The following is a 20304-nucleotide window of genomic DNA, read 5'->3' as shown; positions in this document are numbered from 1 at the left end:
ATTTTTTGTTTCGTAAGAAGTATTTTGTAAGAAGAATCTGGGATCTTTTAGTATGCATTTATTACCCCAATACTAAGCAGTACTTTTCAATAGCCTTTATTCTATCATTTCCCTCATATGGGGTGTTGTATCATAGCTTATAATATATACGCCTTTATTAAATTCGACTTTGTGCATGCCCCAATACCGAGCAATCATTTCCAAATGGCTTATTGTATCATTACCCTCATAGGGCTGTCGTATCATCGCTAAACATATATACGACTTTATTAATTTCGATTTTATGCATACCGCCAATACTATGGAATACTTTTAAAATGGCTTTATTGTATTATTCCCCCCCCTAGAACTGTCATATCATAGCTTAAAATATATAAGACTTAATTAATTTTTACTTTTTGCATACCCTAATACTAAGCACTACTTTTCAATAGGCTTTATTGTAGCATTTCCCTCATAGGGCTGTCCTGTCATCGCTTAAAATATCTACGACTTTAATAATTTCGACTTTATGTATACTCGAATGCTAAGCAGTAATTTTAAAAAGACTTTATTGTATCATTTCCCCCATATGACTCGTATCATCGCTTAAAATATATACGACTTTACTATTTTCGACTTTATGAATGCCCGAATACTAAGCACTACTTTTTAGTAGTCTTTATTGTATCATTTCCCTCATAGGGCTGTCCTATCATCGCTTAAAATATATATTATTTTATTATTTTTGACTTTTTACTCGAATACTAAGCAATACTTTTAAAAATTTTAAGTCCAAAAAATTTTAAGTCACAAAAGAAAAAAATATCACTACAAACAGTTGCAAAATCACGACTAACATAACTATACCATCTTTATTTCGTATTTCGAGTATATCTCAAGTGAATTTTTTTTTAAAATACATTTTATGTCATTTTAAGACATGGAAAAAAGCTGTAACATTTCAAAGTAAAAAAAAAAGTTGAGAAGGGAAGTTGGAGGGTTATTAGGGCCCTGGAGAGGAACTTGAGGACCCAAACTCATGCGCAACTCCTGTAATGGAAAACAGATGATCTCAGGACCATTACATTACAAAAATGATACCTGGACTGTTGTAGTCATGATTAATTATCGATAATCAATAATCGGCTTGATACAATAAGATTTCATCCAATTGTATATTTGAATCCATACCAAAACTTCGTTTATTGGACATCATGCCACTTCAAGGTCAATTAAATTATTGAACATAATTGGCAAACGAAACTCAGATAATAATAGTTCCAGAAATTTTCTTACCAACGGGAAGTTGCGAGAACACCATATATGTCGTAGGAATGATAGGATAATGGCCCACTTAAAGTATCGGGATATGGTCCCACTTAAAGTGCTTACAGGAATACTATTGGTGTAGGTTTGGCATCAGAAAGTTGTGGGGTTTTCTGGGAATTTGCATAAATTTGCTTTTAAAAACACTAAATATGGTTTGAGTGCCTATGGTTAATTTAGTCTTTTCTATGACCGCTGTATTTCTTTGGGGTCCATGAACTTCCTAATCTCCGTCCTGTACTTTTCTGATAAGGTATTTTCGACCTTGATGAGCAAGCAAAACTCTACTAAATTTGCTCTTTTGATTTCCTCGAAAGATAACAAGTTTTCTGGCGCTATTTTATAGGTGAAGTAAAAGTCAGTTTTATACAAGTTCACTATCATTAATTTTATCAAACATTTCGTGGTAACGAACTGATGCGGCTCAGTATTAATTCCAAGAAACAGATTCTTAATGATACATTAAAAGGATTGAATGTTCATGCATATTGAAAATATATCAAATACATTTAGTTTAATATTACCCATCCAAAGTTATGAGCCTAAGAAAATTTGTTCTGTTTTTGAAACGGGATAATCATCCTTCAAAACATCAAGTGATCTTAATCGAACAAGTAAACGTTCAAATGGGGATAATCCCATTTATTTTGACAGCGAAACCGGTACAAAAGTCTAAATATTTCGATCATTTTCGAATCACTATCGAAATATTTAGACTTTTTTTTACCTGTTTTCGCTGTCTAAATAAATGGATTTATCCCCGTTTGAACTTTTGTTTGTTCATCACAGAAAGACAATATGGTATGAGAAAATGATAACTGATTTAAGGTGTTACATCGAAAGCAAGTGATCTTAATGAGAATCACATAATCAGATTCAGCATATCAGAGATCCCTTCTGTTGAGGTTTAAAGCCCCTGCATACAAAAATGTGGAACTTTGGATTTTTTTTGCCAAAAGAAAGATCACGGATGCTTGTTTATTCGTTTTTTTTGTTTACTTTTTCCCAGGGTTGATCATATTGAACCAGTGATCCTAGAGGATCGGAAGCGGTTTCATTTGATCGGAAATGAAAAGTTCTAGTTCTCTTTTTAAGTGACCAACAATATTTGAGTGGAGCTAGCCTCCCTTCCACGCCCTTTTTCTTCAAAGTCGCCCGATACGAATTGGGATACAGCCATCTTATTCAGAATAGTCGAAAGATCTTTGAGGATGTCATGACCCCCCCCACCAGCCCCCTATGTATTAGTTCAATATGTTGCCTCTTTTTTGTTAATATGTTGAAAGAATTGTTAATTGTTAAGCTGACTACCGCTTGAACCGCTAAGCGCACGGAGGATGACGTGTTGCCCATGGGCGTGAGGTTTCGAACTTCACTCGATGCCAGTTTGGGTGAGGGGTTTTATTGAACTAACTAGGGATTTCTTTCTAGGCTACTAATGAATAATTTCTGATGCCTCAGTTCAATAGCATCTATCTCACAAGCCCGATCTATTTCCTTGGTTGCTTTTTCAAGATTTTTTATGTCTTTTTTTTTCAATTAATAAGAGATATAGTCTTTGATTCAAACGTTGCTTAAATCCATTTTAGAATAATTTTGTTAAAGGGTTCTCCATTGCCTGGACCGTAGCGGGCCTCTGTTGATGCGGGTACTCTCTGACATTTTGTGCTTCTTGCAACGAAATTAAACCATGTTTAAGTTTGTTCAAGGTGCTCATATCAATGAAACGTTTCTAGAAGGTGTTGTGTAGTTTTTCAATTATGTTTATCGAGGAAGATTTGCTAGATGTTTTCCAGAGAAATTGCCTAAAGGTTGTTTTAGGTACCCGACTGACTGAGCATATTTCAAACAGTAAACTATATGGAAAATGTGTTCATTCCCGCTTTCCAGGGCTCTAATGTGAGAAAGGCTCCGATGGTCAAGGCTTGTTCTGCGTTTGAGGGATGACAGACTACCAAAGACTGCCCTTTTCGGTCAACCGTGTTGGGCTAAACAAAAAAGAGGTCGTCCTCGGTTGGGGTGGAATGACGTCATAAGGAAATATTTAAGGGAAATGGGAATTCCTGGGTTAGGATAAAGAGGAAAGCTTTGAATAAATTGGGATGGGGAATAGGGTGCGTAGTTGTGTTGGTCTCATGCGGTTTGGTGCCTCGGTGAGCTGTTATTAGTAATTCATAGTATTGGGAGATTTCCCCTTTTTTGCCTAAACATGTAATTTCTAAGGGCAAAGAGAGTGCAAACCATGGTGAAAAAGAAAAATTAGTTTTTTTTTTCGCGAAAAACAGTGCAAACTCTATTGTTTGTCCAGAATTTCAAATAGGATAAATAGCTCTAAACTAAAGTTTCATAATTTACCCATCGAAATTCAGTTAATACAAATCTAATTCCAAAATTAAATAAAAATGAAAGACATACTTGAAAATGATGATAGAAAAATAAAAAAAGGGAGGTTTTCTACCTAGACTAGAGGGAGAGGTAAAATATCATTAATTTAAAATGGAGTCAAAGGAAAAAACTATAGTGAAAATGTAAACGAAATGTTCTGCTTTGGTTTGTTATGCGGTTTCGGGGATAGTTCACAACATAAAAAAATACCAAAAAAGACTGAAAAAAGAAGAAATACCAAAGGTAGGACAAAAAAGACTAGAGTGAGAGCCAGTCCTACGACGAGACTCTTATCCGCTCACCTTTACCATGTCCAAAGTGTAAAATACTATTTTCCTTAAAATTTACGGTTTTAGTTAATTTGGCATCTGGACAGTAATTCTGTAAGATGAATTAGGATCAAATGCCCCCGAAATTGATGCTAAAGAGTGTGATATTCCTAGATTTGTTTATAACCTCTGTCTGTTTGCGCTAACAGCCAAAATATAATATGAAATGTAGACAGAAGAGCGGCCCCCGTCAGTGGGGAAGAAAAAGTTTCTGAATAACTTCAGACGTGATACCGTATGTTCTTTTGTCAAAATGATGATTGGAGGAGAAACCAAATTAATTTCAAATTTGGGTGTAGGGCTTCTTAAAGGTGGGCCCTTGAAGTGGCCATTCTTTATTCCTATTTGCTTGAAATTCTTTAAAATACTGGAACTACAAGTCCTTGGTTGGTTGAGAAGTTGCCTGTCAGACACATCCTTTTTTTAGTAATCAGGGCTATAACTAGGAGAAATATATTGAAAATATGGACAGTCTCGCAGTAAACCAGTTGTACCAAAACGTTGTATTTATGATAAAGTGATCAAACTGTTGGACGTGAAAATGTCGAGGAATGAATATTATAAACGAACAAAAAATCATAGTTTACCGTTAAAATCAAGTGGAAGCAAATTTTTGGATAAAGTTTCGAAAATTAGAAAATATCGGAGAATAGGGCGACATAGGCCTTCCGAAGAGGGGTCATCGAAATAGATTTCTGCTTCCTTATTTTCCTTCTACTAGGCTTAGTTTTGCAAAGAGCTGGATTTATTTATTTTTTCTAATTATCTATCTTATCTAATTTAATTTGAAGGGTTTTGTTAACCTGACAAACCCCAATAATCGTTCACTTCAGTTCACTTTGATTTAAAGGAAAAAAATTAATTCAACTCAACTTGCTAGTACCTGCCTCATGAAAGGTACCAAAAGCACTTGTGTCTTGGTGGGTACATACAACTTACTTTCTAACTACTAATAACTTAACACAAAGAGAGAGAGAAAAAAGAGAGAAACATGATTATAAAAAATTTTAGCAAAAGTCGAGAGAGTCTTAAACCAAAAGTAGAGTCTCTAAAAACCTCATATTGGCAGAGTTAATGTATTGGTAGTAACCCTTTTTTGGTGACAGAAAGCGTTTATTTGATAGAAGAAGATCAGTTTTCGCTGGTTGCTGTTACACATGGTTTACTACTTGGCTTTCGGTTGAATAATCTTTGTCATAGTGACTAAGACAGCATTTTCCAAAAACTGATATAATTTTCAAGTCTCTTTTGAACTTAAACTTGGCTAGATTTTAGTAGTCATAATGTGTGCTCCTTGTTGAAATAAATGTCGAACCTTGACTCCAGAGACAAGGTAGGATATTCTTATGTAGAACAGCTCTCACGGAAGTGTATCATTCCAGACATTGTGCGTCTTTTCATGTGTGAACCTTGTTATCTCTTTTAGGTGACCCAGCTTCTAGAAATACAATGGGCGATGGACAAAGTTGCAGCAACTCGGGATCAGATTCAGCCGGGTCAAGATTTTTGTTGACTGTCCCTAAAATGTTTACGCATGACAGCTTAAGGTTCAATTTGGAACAAGGCTTCTACGGTAATCCAGTTAAATCGCTACCTCCTTTAATTAATTTGGATACTGAAAGTAATTTTGAAGCATTACCTGGAAAATCTCTTGACATTGGACAGCCTGTTATGTCTGGTCAAACGCGGGACTTCTATGGAAAAAGTCCTACAGCTTCTTTAACGGATTTAAGTAATCCTAATGTGCCACGACAGAGAAATCAGAATGAAAATGTTCAGTATAGACCATTGGACCGCAAAAATGACCAAGGGGGTCCTATAATGCTGGATCTTGGAAAAACTGAGGCTCTACCGTCATCAGAGCCTTCCCAAGCTACAGTTGTCAAGTTTTGGGAAACATTTGATTCACTTAAGGATCCTCGAATGCCGTCTTTTCCATCACTTTCTCCTGCAAACTTTCCATTTTCTTGCAAACTGTCGCCTTTGTCTCGTACGAGGCATATGCTCTTACAGCATCCTCCTCCTAGTTTACAAAGTGCACCACCTTCGACGACGGAACAAGCTCTGTCAGATAATGAAGAAAAAGATCTTACTTTCTCGAGTGGAATACGAGAAGCTATAGTGGTTCCTAGCAAATCTCCAACTATATTGCCGGAACGAGCAAAAAATAATAAACTGTTTCCTCTTTCTACTCCTCAATCTGAACATTTCCTATCAAGACGTTACCGAGAGAATCCCAACACAACATCAAGTCATGTCGAGAAAACTGATAGGCGAAGGAAACCTAGAGTGAAACCGGTTTCATTAAAACAGCCCGGGAAAACTGCTGTCGAAATAACATCGATCCCAAGCTCAGAAATGAGTAGGACATATGGACCTGCTGAAAAATTTCGTTCCAATTGTATGATAATGTCAGACCTAAATTCAGTTTCCCGGCGAAAAACTAAGCGAAAACGCTGTGGCGATTGTGCAGGTTGTATGAAAAAAGACAGTTGTGGAAAATGCGCCCCCTGTACAAATAATAAATGTCACCAAGTTTGCAAAATGAGACGATGTGCCAAAATATCAGAAAAGAAGCCTAAGGTATGTACTTTTTCATCTTGTATTATATCCAGATCTCGGAGATTTATATTCCACATTTCTAACAAGCCTAGTATTTCAAGAACGAAGTAATAAAATAAGTTTAGTTACTATTTTGGGAAGAATGACCCTCTGCTCCCCTGTTTCTGTGTAATTCCTCATATTTCAAATAAGTTTGTAAATCATCGTATTCCATGTGAGTTTATTTCATGTCCTATACTTCCTTAAGTGCTCATTTTCTATCAGTGGGCTCCTAGTTATAGTTAATTGAAAGAAAAGCTATTAAATGAAAGTGAAGAGTTACATTAAACCAAGGATGGGTAGAAAAGACAGTCAAATAATTTTTCATACTTAAAACTACCATAAATCCCAATTAATAGACAAATGAAACCCATAGCAACTAGAAATAATAATAAGTAACCAAATTAAATTTGAAGCAAGTAAAAAATACCAAGAAAAGAGACACGTTCACTGTGTCTTATAAAGACCAGAATATAAATTTCACTGTACTGAAGACAACCTTTAGTATGAGCTATGGGTTTTGATCTATCATAATATCAAAAAAGAAGAAGATTCACCATCATCTTTTGTAGAAAAAGTTCGTTAAATTGATTTCTGGTTATTTTTCGTTGACTTGGTCTTTTTCGTTGGTTAAAAAAAGAATATTTTTTATCTTTTAGTTTCATCTCTGAACGAATTTAAATTTTTGTCTGCTATTTGTATATTGGAAAAAATTTGTATATGTATTATAATTCTCTGGATTGATGGGTACAGGGAAAAATATTCGTATTCCATGTGGATGAAAGTCTGTATAAACGTTTGGGCTCTCTTGGCTAATGGAATTCTAGCCCTCATTATGTTATAATCTTGAGCATAGACAAGTATTAATCAAGTATCTCCCCTCCGCATGCCCTAAATGTTTCAACTTTTTCCTGAGATCTCGCTGATACACCCTTTCGACAACCTTGTATACACATAGTGTATTTTAGTTCTGATTAATTTCTCACTCAGCATGCAATGTCAATTTAAACAAAAAACTCATAGCTATTCCATTCCTTGGAAAGTGCAATGTCTGCCTTCTAATCACTTTTGACTCGTAAATAGAGCACTTTGACTTCTAATTTTCAACCGAGTGAACCCCTTCTGAAGTTTTTACGCCAACTCCTTGCATACGACGAACGAGAGACAAATCAATGACAACACTCTAGCGCTGTCTGTAGGAACCAGCGGCACCGTATTAATTTAGCCTGTTCTTATTACTACGTATTTTTCCCAGAGCGACTTCATATGGAAAGGCTAGTCATATAAATTTGGGACTGGGTTCCTTTGACTGGAAATGAAAATTCTTGTTCCTTTTTTGAGCCACCGAAGAGCAACCAGTATCCTTCCAGTGCCTTTTCCCCCAAAGCCACCCGACCAAATTTTTAAGATAGAGGTTTTGTTCAAAGTAGTCGAAACGTCAAGTAAATATTGCTTTCGGAGTTGTTATCCCTTCCCCTTATAGCAACTGTGATAAGATTGGTAAATTTTGCAAGTTGCTCATTTTTTATTATAATAAAAAATCATTGAGAAATTCTAGATATTTCTATTCTTTTGGTCATTACAAAGTTACTAGGTGTATAGCAGAACATCTATGATGTTCTAGTGCCCCGCTAGCAGCAGGGACAAAGAGAAACAAGTACTAAGAGCTCATATGGCATTTGTGACGAGGCAAGAAGAGCTAAGAGCCAAGAGCTCATATGGTACGAGCTCTAACAAAATTCTAAGAATCAATAGATTGATTTAAAAGGAAAATAATAGGCTTAATGCCGGTTAGGGTTTAAAATAAGAGTTGTGAGTCACGATGTCCTTCTAAATATCAAAAGCTTTGACTGTGAAAATATTTATATTAGTCAAAATGAAAATACTTCCCATAGTTGTTGATAGTTAACTATTTGCTTAACTTGAAGAGGGAAGCAAACGACAATAAGGTTATTGGTGTCACCAACTAAAAAAAGTCCAGGATTTGGATACTTAGAAAAAAAAAATCAGCACTGGTCTCCAATTTCTGGATAAATTCAACTTTGTATCAGTTATTTTTGTATTTTGGTTTGACAAAGATTGCAATGGTAATAATATTATTCAGACGGTGAATTATTTTTGGCCTGACATTTAGCCATATTATTGTGTAGTACCCAGAAAGACAAGGGATTGTGATAGTTTTGGGGTGAATGACAAGTGGCCGATCTGAAGGACGGAGTGTAATTAACTCTGAATAACTTGAGAGACGAAGGGCCCCTGGGTAATGGGACTGTACTTCTGCAACAGTTATAACATCGGTTTTTATTTAATTTTGGTATCACCTCAAGTTGAGTAAGCTTGTCAAAATCAAGACGCTCAGCATTACGAAGTAAAAATTTAGAAAATTTAAAGGGATTTGGGAAACGTGATGGTCGATGAGTTTCAGTAATTCTTGGGTAGGATTTCAATTTTGGGCTATGGGACTGATCAGAAAAGAGCAACTGGTTTCTAGTTCACAGCAAGGGAGAACAATTAAGATCTGTTAGAGGACGATTTTAACACGGAAGAACTATCAAACCAGAGTCGTATTGATAAGGTAGCCACGGGGATAAAATGAATGGTACGGGGTAGGGTTTCCCGAGGATATGGCAAGAAGTCAAGTTTGGAGGGTTCTTGATTAGGGGAAAAGGGGGGTGAGAAGGCAAGCTGGTATTTGGAAAGTGAAGTAGGATGGAGGGTCTGGGAGGACATTGGCCGGGTTTGTTTGGCTCATGACGGATGGAGGCTAGAACCAGGTGGTGAATTCTTGTATGCTCAGGGAGGAAGTGAGATGAAATTCCTGGGGTATGCTACTCAGTATTGGGTAGGCAGGGGGTAAGATCGTGGTCAAACGGAGACCATGGGGGTATGGGTAAGATTGGAGGTCGTAGCAGAATAGTAGTACTAGCAGTTGCAGTCAGAGTTGCAAGTAATCACAGTTTCAGTGATGAGTTGTTGCACTTGCTGTCACAAGTTTTTACACTCGTAGTCGGAAGCAGTTACAGTTACAAAGAGTCACATTTGCAAGTTGCTGAAGTAGTGCTCGAGCTGTACTTGCATTCGCAGTCACATGTAGTTGCAGTTGCATTTGTAGTGTTGCCGTCGCAAGAAGTCACAGCCGCAAGCATTCGCAGTCTTGAGTAGACCCAGCACCAAGTTGTTATAGTTACAAATTTTGAACTTTGCTACAGTACTGCTGATTAATTTGGGTAAAGCGGCTGTTTAAGAATGTTAAAAGTGAGGAGCAAATAAAAAGAGCAAGGGGCCACTAGAAATAAGCCTTTTGCTCCTGGCTTTCTTAAGGTCAAATACATGTTGGAGGTTAGTGAAGAGTTGGCACAGTTTGCAGCCGAGTCAAAAATATTTTTTTCTAAAATTTAATCCACTGTTAAAATTCGGTTAACTTTCTATCACTCGGGTTGGAAACCCGCTTTGAAATCTTTGATGGCAAAGGGTAACCCTGCTCTAATCTGCTAGAGTATTATGCGGATGAGGATTTGGGCAGTCTGGTTTGTTTGGTTGATATGGTGGTAGTTGTCTTATATCACACTTTTGCTCCACACCAGACTCATTAGAAACCCATAGTCCTACAACATTCCATTGAAAGCATTACGGTAACGCTACCTTATACTAAAGATATAAGGAAGCCTTACTTTATATCAAAGATGCAGAAAAAGGTTATTTTATATGACACTCGCTGTTTCCAAGGCAGATAAATTTACTTGGACTTACCTATGAGTTTGGGGATGTCCCCCTTACAATATAGGTGCAATAAACTGCTTGAGATACTTAACATTTTCTTTAATAAACAAGGAAATATAGAAACGGTTATTTAGCCAAAGGATTTTCAGATGGGTTAGCTTGCAACAGAATCTTTTTGTTTGTTCTTAAGTAACAACAGAATATTTAACTTTACCGCATATTTGTGTTGCTAACTTATGTACCAGTTGACTAAGAACTTCCAAGTGGGCTAATTTAGTATAACCGTGAAAGAAAGAGAATAATTGGTTTGAAAGAGAAAAGTGGGCTAATTTAGCCTAGGTGGTCAATAAGATTTTCCACAGTAAAATGAAGCTCTTGGACCTGGCGAGTCAGTGTGGCTTCAACCTCCCCTGAGTGTATGGGTACCGCGTCAGGCTCATAGATTACAAACTTGGGGAAGACTACTCTCTTCTCGTCACAAATCTGGATGGCTCTTATTCGATCAGCACCCATGTCCTGGGGCTTAACACGATTTGCAGAACGAGTAGACATAGGGGCTAACTGCCATAACTCATCCTTTGCCTTAATCAGCATATCAGCTTTAAAATGCTGTACTGCCTTTGCCAGTACGAAGTAAGACGAAGGCCAAAACAGGACTATAAACCAAGTCTTGCTTCACACTGCTCATTTCTTTTTCGGAATGAAATTGGCTCTATTGCAGTAAGCAATGTCAATGGGTGGTCTAATTCATATGCAAAATCACAGAGCGTAGTCCAATCAGAGCGGCCAGGAATAGAGCAAATAGTCATCAGAGAATAAAAAATCACCCAGGAACAACGTGCTATATGAGCAAATAGTCTAAGGACCTCCTCACCCATTCCCTGCAAGTTACGGGTAACTGAATACCGGCGGGTACAGTACGGTACTTCCGGGGGGTTTCTTCCCCTCTTCTCCTTGTTCCGAGTAAAAAATCAGCACCTTAATGCTATGGAAACAAAGATGGTGCTATATGAGTTTGTCAATATTGATGGCGCGCCAGTGTACTTGAGAAAAAAGATGTGGCTAGTAGAAACACCCAGAGAGAAAGACTTATTCTAGGGATTGGAGAAGATCTCTCAAATTAATTTCACTGTAAATTTATCTTTAAAGGGTAGAGATCAATGCGAAAATAACCTCAAAGTATTGCTATAGCTTTATTCCATTAACAGCAAACAAGTAAATTCAGCTACAATGACGCTCGAATTTCTGAAATCTAAAACCCAAGTTTCTTAAATACTGAAATATTTTAATAAAAAGGGTGTATTCTAACTATTTACGTTGCTTTTACATGAAAACTAAACCCAAAGTTTCTCAAATGATAAAACATTATTAACAAAATCAGATGTATTACAATCATGTATGTCTATATTTGTCAAAAGTAAATCCAAGTTTCTTAAATGCTCAAATTTTTTCTATAAAATAAGATGTATTTTAACCGTGTGTATTCATATCTGTGAAAACTAAAAACCAAGTTTCTTAAATGGTCAAATAATTTTAATAACTGCTTTTTTTAGACCAATCCGTAGATTATTATTATTAGTAAAATCCGTCTAGTTTAACCACGTGTATTCTTATTGCTGAAAACAAAAACCCAACTTTCTTAAATGATGAATTATTTTTAATGAAATCAAATGTATTTAAATCGTATGCGTTGCTTTTTATGAAAACTAAAACCTTAGTTTCTTGAATAATTAATATTTTTGATAAAATAGGATGTATTTCAACCGTTGGCGTTTTTTAAAATGAAAACTAAAACCCATATTCTCTTAAATTTTCAATATTATTAATACAATCTGATTTATTTTGACCCCGCGCCTTCTTATTTATGAAGACTAAAACCCAAGTTTCTTAATTGATCATATATTCCTAATAAAACGAGATGATTTTAACCACCGGCGCTTTTATTTTATGAAAACTACAACCCAAGTTTCTTCAATAATCAAATAGTATTAATAAATCAAATGTATTTTAAACATGTGTGCTCTTAGTTCTGAAAACTAAAACCCAAGTTTTTTTAATGCTCAAATATTTCTAATAAAGTAAGATGTATTTTAACCATGTTCGTTGCTTTTTATAAAAACTAAAACCAAGTTTCTTAAATGATCCAATATTATCAGTAAAATCAGATGTATTTTAACCATGTGCGCTCTTTTTTATTTAAACCAAAACCCAAGTTATGTATTTCAGACGTATATCTTCTTATTTCTGAAAACTAAAACCAAAGATTCTTAAATGCTCAATTTTTTTTAAATAAAATAAGACGTGTTGTAACCGTGTGCCTTCTTCTTTTAATAAAAGGAAACCGCCAAGTTCCTCATATGATCAAATATAATAAAATCAGATATATTTCAACCCTATTTGTTTGTATCTGTCAATCTAAAACCCAAGTTTCTTAAATGCTCAAATGTCTTTAATAAAATAAAAGATGTATTTTAACCGCGTGCCTTCTTTTTATGAAAACTAAAAATCCAAGTTTGTAAAGTGATCATATATTATTAATAATATCAGATGTATGCTAACTATTTGTGTGTTTTTATTTCAGAAAACTAAACCCCGAGTTTCAAAAATATTCAAATATTTCTAATGAAACAAAATGTATTTTAACCGTTTGCGTTTTCGTTTTAAACGGAAACTGCAACCCTAGTTTCTTATACAATCAAATAATACTAATAAAATTTGATGTATTTTAATCATGTGCGTTCTTATTTCTGAAAACTAAAAGCCCAAGTTTCATCAATGATCAATTATTCTGAATAAAATCAGACGTATTTTAACCGTATTCCTTGCATTTTACAAAAACTAAATCCCAAGTTTCTTAAATGCTCAAATATTCAAAATAAACAAGATGTATTTTAACCGTGCGCGTTTACTTTCATGAAATCTATTATTAATGAAAATGTTGTTAATGAGAATCAAAGGTATTTTATCCATGTTTATTCTTGTTTGAGAACTAAAACGCGTAGTTTCTTAAATGATCAGATATAATTAATAAAATGAGATGTTTTTTAACCGTGTGCATTCCTTTTTAACACCCAAATTTCTGAAATGGTAAAATGTGGTTAATGAAATCATATGTGTTTTAACCATATGCCTTGCTTTTTATCCCAGTTTTCCTAAAAACTCGTATATCAAAAAAATATTTTAACTGATTTTTTGGAATGTTTTATCAAAATGTATATAAAGACATAAAATAATATTTTCAAATATTTTAAAATGTTTAGTTATTTTTCAAATAAATACCCTTTAAAAATACTTAAAAAATTAAGTGTTTTTTTGCTGTATGCATTCCTTTTTATGAAAACTAAAACCCAAGTTTCTTAAATGATCAAATATTCTTAAGAAAATCCGATGTATTTTAGCTGTATGCGTTGCTTTTTGTGAAAACCAATTTTCCTAAATACTGGAATATTTTTAATAAAATCAAATGAACTTTAACTGTGTACGTTCTTTTTATGAAACCTAAAACTTAAGTTCCTTAAATGATCAAATATCATTAATAAAATCAGGTGTATTTTCAGCGTCTGGGTTTGTTTTATGATAAGTGAACCCCAGGTTTCTAAAGTAATTAAATATAATTTTTGATAAACCAAGCGTATTTTATCTTTGTGTATTCTTTTTTCTGAAAACTAAACCCCAAGTTTCTTAAATGCTCAAATATTTTTAATAATGTATATTAAACATTTGCGTTCTTTTTATGAAACATAAACCCTATTTTCTTAAATAATTAATTTTTTTTTAATCAGATGTGTTTTCACCTCATTTTGTTTTATTTTTGGAATCTAAAACCCGAGTTTCTCATATGATCAAACATTATTAATAAAATAAGGTGTATTTTAACAGTTCCTTTTCGTTCGTGAAAACTAAACCCCAAATTTCTTAAATAACTCAATATTATTAGTAAAATAAAATGTATTTTATCCCTGTGTTGTTATTTATGAAAACTAAACGTAAACATAAAACGTGACTAAAAGTAAAACTAAACGTAACGTGTTATTTCTTTACGCTAAAGTTTGAATCTTTCTCTCAACTTTACTTTTTAAAACAGTTAAAACTTTAGCGTAAAGAGCGGGGTGTTGAGGAGGGAAAAGCCCCTTTAATATACGGAGTAATTTCTGTTCGTTTCAAGTTTTAATGTCACTCCTTACTTTCAGTTAAAAAACTTGTTTTTTTCATTTAATTTTTGAACGTTTTTGGATTAATATATTTTTTGACTTTGTCCGACATGAATAATACAAACGGAAATTCCGTATAATTTTTTTTTACTAAATATCTTTCTCTTAGTTTGATCGAAAGATTTTGAGAAGAAAGGGGTGGAGTAGGAGGCCTAGTTGCCCTCCAATCTTTTGGCTACTTAAAAAGGCAACTAGAACTTTTATTTTTATATGAATTTTTTTATTTGTAGAAAATATACGTAACTTGCGAATTTACTTACATAACGAACTTCTATATTTGTATATTTTAATTACGTATATGAGGGGGTTTGCCCTCCCCCCCATTAAAAACCTCAGTCTTTACATCAAAGCTTAAATTTTGTCCCAATTCTTTAAGAATGACCCCTGAATCACAAAGGCCGTAGAATAAATAGTTGAAATTACTAAAAATTCTTTAGGAGGACATGAACCCCACATATGCGGAATAATTTCTGTTCGTTTTAATTTTTAATGCTGCTCCTTGCTTTCAGTCGAAAAAACTCTTTCATGTTTATTTTTTAATTGTTTTGTTTTTGTTTAAATAGTGCTAGAATATCCTGCGCTCCCTTCCTTGAAATTATCTTCTCCCTTGACAAATTCCTCCATGGAAAGATCCTCTCACGTAACCCCCGCTCCTCAGCCCCTTCCTCCCAACCAAAAAAAACCCACTGAAAACGTCTGTAGACTTCCCAATAACCATTACTATACCAATGCTATACCATTACTAAACACTGGTCAAATTTTGTAACTTGCAGCCCCCCTCCCTTGCACAGTGAGGGAGTAAGTCGTCCCTAAAGACATTGTCATTAGGTTTTTTTTTTACTATGATGAACAAAATGGCTATCTCAAAATTTTGACCTGTTGCCTCTGGAGAAAAAATGAGCGTGGGAGGGGGCCTAGGTGCCCTCCAAATTTTAGGTCACTTAAAAACGGTACTAGAACTTTTAATTTCCGTTAGAATGAGCCCTCTCACAACATTCTAGCACCACTGGGTCGACACGATCACCCCTGGGAAAAAAGAAAGAAAGAAAAGAAAAACATGTGATCTGTCTTCTTTCAAAAAATACGAAATTCCACATTTTCAAACAGTTCGTGGTAACGAACTGTAGTAAGGAGCGACCCGGCTCAATAGTAACTAAAAGTCTAAAAATGGAATTTTGGTACCAATAGCTACATCAAAAGAATCACATTTTAAGGCTGATTTTAAATATATAAGTTTCATCAAGTTTAGTCTTACCCATCAAAAGTTACGAGCCTGAGAAAATTTGCGTTATTTTAGAAAATAGGGGGAAACACCCCCTAAAAGAATCATAGAATCTTAACGAAAATCACACCATCAGATTCAGCGTATCAGAGAACCCTACTGTAGAAGTTTCAAGCTCCTATCTACAAAAATGTAGAATTTTATATTTTTTTCCAGAAGGCAGATCACGGATGCGTGTTTATTTTTTTCTTCAGGGGTGATCGTATTGACCCAGTTGTCCTAGAATGTTGCGAGAGGGCTCATTCTAACGGAAATGAAAAGTTCTAGTGCCCTTTTTAAGTGACCAAAAAAATTGGAGGGCACCTAGGCCCCCTCCCACGCTAACAATTTTCCCAAAGTCAACGGATCAAAATTCTAAGATAGCCATTTTATTCAGCGTAGTCGAAAAACCTTATAACTATGTCTTTGGGGACGACTCACTCCCCCACAGTCCCTGTGGGAGGGGTTACAAGTTCAAAACTTTGACCAGTGCTTACATATAGTAATGGTTATTGGGAATTGTACAGGCGTTTTCAGGAGGATTTTTTGGTTGGAGGCAGGGGTAAGAAGAGGGGAATATTCTGGGGGAACTTTCCATCGAGGAATTTGTCATGGGGGAAGAAAATTTCCATGAAGGGAGCGCAGGATTTACTAGCATTACTTAAAAAAAACAATGAAAAAGTTTTTTTTCAGCTGGAAGTAAGCAGCAGCATTAAAACTTAAAACGAACAGAAATTATTACCCATATGAGGGGCTCACCCCCTCCTAATACCTCGCTCTTTACGCCAAAGTATTTTTAGTAATTTCAACTATTTATTCTGCGGCTTTTGGGATTCAGGGGTCATTCTTAATGAATTGGGACAAAGTTTAAGCTTTAGTGTAAAGAGCGAGGTACTGACGAGGGGGTGAACCCCCTCATATATGTAATAAAAACATAAGAATACAAAAGTTCTTTACGTAAGCTAATTTATAAGTTACGTATATCTTTTACTTATAAAAAGATTTGTATCCCTATCGAATCTATCGGATTCGGTGACTTTTGGGGGGTTGGGGCCTAAAATCTTGGAAAACGCTTAGAGTGGAGAAATCGGGATGAAACTTGATGGGAAGAATAAGCAAAAGTTATAGATACGTGATTGACATAATTGGAACGGATCCGTTCTCTTCGAAGGAGCTAGAGGTTGTTAGTTTGGAAAAATTAGAAAAATTGAGGTATTTTTAACTTAAGAACGGGTGACCGGATCTTAATGAAATTTGATATTTAGAAGGAATCCGTGTCTCAGAGTTCTTATTTCAAATCCCGATTAGGTGTATATATATATATATATATATATATATATATATATATATATATATATATATATATATATATATATATATATATATATATATATATATATATATATATATATATATATATATATATATATATATATATATATCTATATATATAAAAATAAGTTGTCTGTGTGTGGATCTGTGGATGGATCAGGTGACGTCATGTTTGTCCGCATATGACGTCTGAATTATTTCACACTAATACAAAAGAAGAAAAAAACTAAAAAAGGTAAAAACTACAAAAAAAAAAACTAAAAAGAAAAAAAACTAAAAAAGCTAAAAAAACTAAAAAAAACTAAAAAAAAGGTAAAAATCTAATAACTAAAAAAAAACTGAAAAAATAAAAAAAAGGCAAAAACTACAAAAAAAATAAAAACTAATAAAAAAACTAAAAAGCTAAAAAACTAAAAAAACTAAAAAAAAAATAAAAAAACTAAAAAAAGGTAAAAAACTAAAAAAAACTAAAAACTAAAAAAGAAAAAAACTAAAAAAAAAGGAAAAAACTGAAAAATAAAAGAGAAAAAGAAAACTAAAAAAATATGAATAAATATATATAAAAATAAGTTGTTTGTGGGTTATGTCTGTCTGTCTGTCTGTCGAGTGACGTCGTGTTTGTCCGCATATGACGTCTGAATTATTTCACACTAATACAAAAGAAGAAAAAAAACTAAAAAAGGTAAAAACTACAAAAAAAACTAAAAAGAAAAAAAACTAAAAAAGCTAAAAAACTAAAAAAAACTAAAAAAAGGTAAAAAACTAAAAACTAAAAAAAACTGAAAAAACTAAAAAAAGGCAAAAACTAAAAAAAAACTAAAAACTAATAAAAAAACTAAAAAAGCTAAAAAACTAAAAAAACTAAAAAAACTAAAAAAAGGTAAAAAACAAAAAAAAAACTAAAAACTAAAAAGAAAAAACTAAAAAAAGGAAAAAACTGAAAAATAAGAGAAAAAGAAAACTAAAAAAATATTAATAAATATAAAAAATATAAATATAAATATAATATAAATTAGCAATCAACAAAGCACCGAGACACAAATGACGACCGGGACACAGGGAGTATAAATGACGACCAGGACATAAGTAAAAAAAAAAACTAAAAAAACTAAAAAAATGGTAAAAACTACAAAAAAACTAAAAACTAATAAAAAAACTAAAAAATCTAAAAATCTAAATAAACTAAAAAAGAAAAAAAAGAAAAAAGGAAAAAAATAAAGGAGAAAAACAAAACTAAAAAACGAATGTATATACAGACCGGGTCTGTCGAGTGACGTCGTGTTTGTCCGCATATGACGTCTGAATTATTTCACACTAATACAAAAGAAGAAAAAAAACTAAAAAAGGTAAAAACTACAAAAAAACTAAGAAGAAAAAAAAACTAAAAAAGCTAAAAAACTAAAAAAACTAAAAAAAGGTAAAAAACTAAAAACTAAAAAAAAACTGAAAAAACTAAAAAAAGGCAAAAACTAAAAAAACTAAAAACTAATAAAAAAACTAAAAAAGCTAAAAAACTAAAAAAACTAAAAAAAGGTAAAAAACAAAAAAAAACTAAAAACTAAAAAAGAAAAAACTAAAAAAAAAAACTAAAAAAAAGGAAAAAACTGAAAAATAAGAGAAAAAGAAAACTAAAAAAATATTAATAAATATAAAAAATATAAATATAAATATAATATAAATTAGCAATCAACAAAGCACCGAGACACAAATGACGACCGGGACACAGGGAGTATAAATGACGACCAGGACATAAGTAAAAAAAAAAACTAAAAAAACTAAAAAAATGGTAAAAACTACAAACAAACTAAAAACTAATAAAAAAACTAAAAAATCTAAAAATCTAAATAAACTAAAAAAGAAAAAAAAGAAAAAAGGAAAAAAATAAAGGAGAAAAACAAAACTAAAAAACGAATGTATATACAGACCGGGACACCGGGATACAAATGACGACCGGGACACAGGGAATATAAATGACGACCGGGACACAGGGACACAACTACAATGGGGACGCCGGGGGGCACAGGGGGATATAAATGACGACCGGGACACCGGGACACAAGGAATATAAATGACGCCCGGGACACTCAAAGAGAAATCACAGACTGGAACACCGGGACACAAATGACGACCGGGACACAGGGAATATAAATGACGACCGGGACCCAGGGACATAACTACAAAGGGGACGCCGGGGTGCACAGGGGGATATATAAATGACGATGGCGACTCAGGGAATGGTCGATTAGCAATCACCATCAACAAAGCTCAAGGGCAATCATTAGAATCATGAGGTATAGATCTGAATACGGATTGTTTTCCCATGGACCATTATATGTTGCATGTTCAAGAGTCGGTAAACCTGACAATCTATTTATATGCACAGACAATGGGACAGCAAAGAATGGTGTATATTCGCAAGTTTTACGTAGTTAAAAACATACATATATATATATATATATATATATATATATATATATATATATATATATATATATATATATATATATATATATCTATCTATATTCACAGGTGGGACATAGGGACACAACTACAATGGCGCGTAACTAATATGGCGCGTAACGACTTACGCGCGCGGGGGGGCTTGGGGGGGGCGCGAAGCGCCCCCACCAACTAGGTGTTGGGGTGGCGCGAAGCGCCACCCCAACAGATAGTATATATATATATATATATATATATATATATATATATATATATATATATATATATATATATATATATATATATATATATATATATATATATATATATATAAATATATATATATATATATATATATATATATATATATATATATATATATATATATATATATATAAACGAGCAATAATTGTGCATGTATATATTTATGTATTTATTTATTAACTTTTTCTCGAAAACGGCTCCATATTTTTTCGGATTAATCGGTATCTTGGGATATTTTCGCATAAAAAAACGATCTACATAGATCAGAAGTCTTAGAAAATTTGATAAGAGCCTTAATTTTTGGTTTCTGCGAATGAAATAATGTACTATGTTAGTAAATCATATAAGAATTTCTTGTGACATCATATAAGCATTTTCTTATATAATGTCATGCATAACATAAATAAGATTGTTGATCTTCAAACGCATCAATTTTTTATATAATTTAATGTCT

General features: G+C 33.5%; 1 protein-coding gene across 1 annotated transcript in view; it reads left to right on the top strand.

The window, feature by feature from the left end:
* LOC136027548 (uncharacterized) overlaps positions 1-20304 on the top strand; it is an 84341-nt gene that overhangs the window by 15886 nt on the left and 48151 nt on the right. The window contains exon 2 of the mRNA XM_065704907.1: positions 5449-6605. Coding sequence (XP_065560979.1) covers positions 5472-6605 — 1134 coding nt within the window. The 5' untranslated portion in view covers positions 5449-5471. The remainder of the gene's footprint in view (positions 1-5448; positions 6606-20304) is intronic.

This window comes from Artemia franciscana, chromosome 5 (genome assembly GCF_032884065.1).
Source record: "Artemia franciscana chromosome 5, ASM3288406v1, whole genome shotgun sequence".
Lineage (NCBI taxonomy): Eukaryota > Metazoa > Arthropoda > Branchiopoda > Anostraca > Artemiidae > Artemia > Artemia franciscana.
This window is presented reverse-complemented; position numbering and strand designations above follow the sequence as displayed.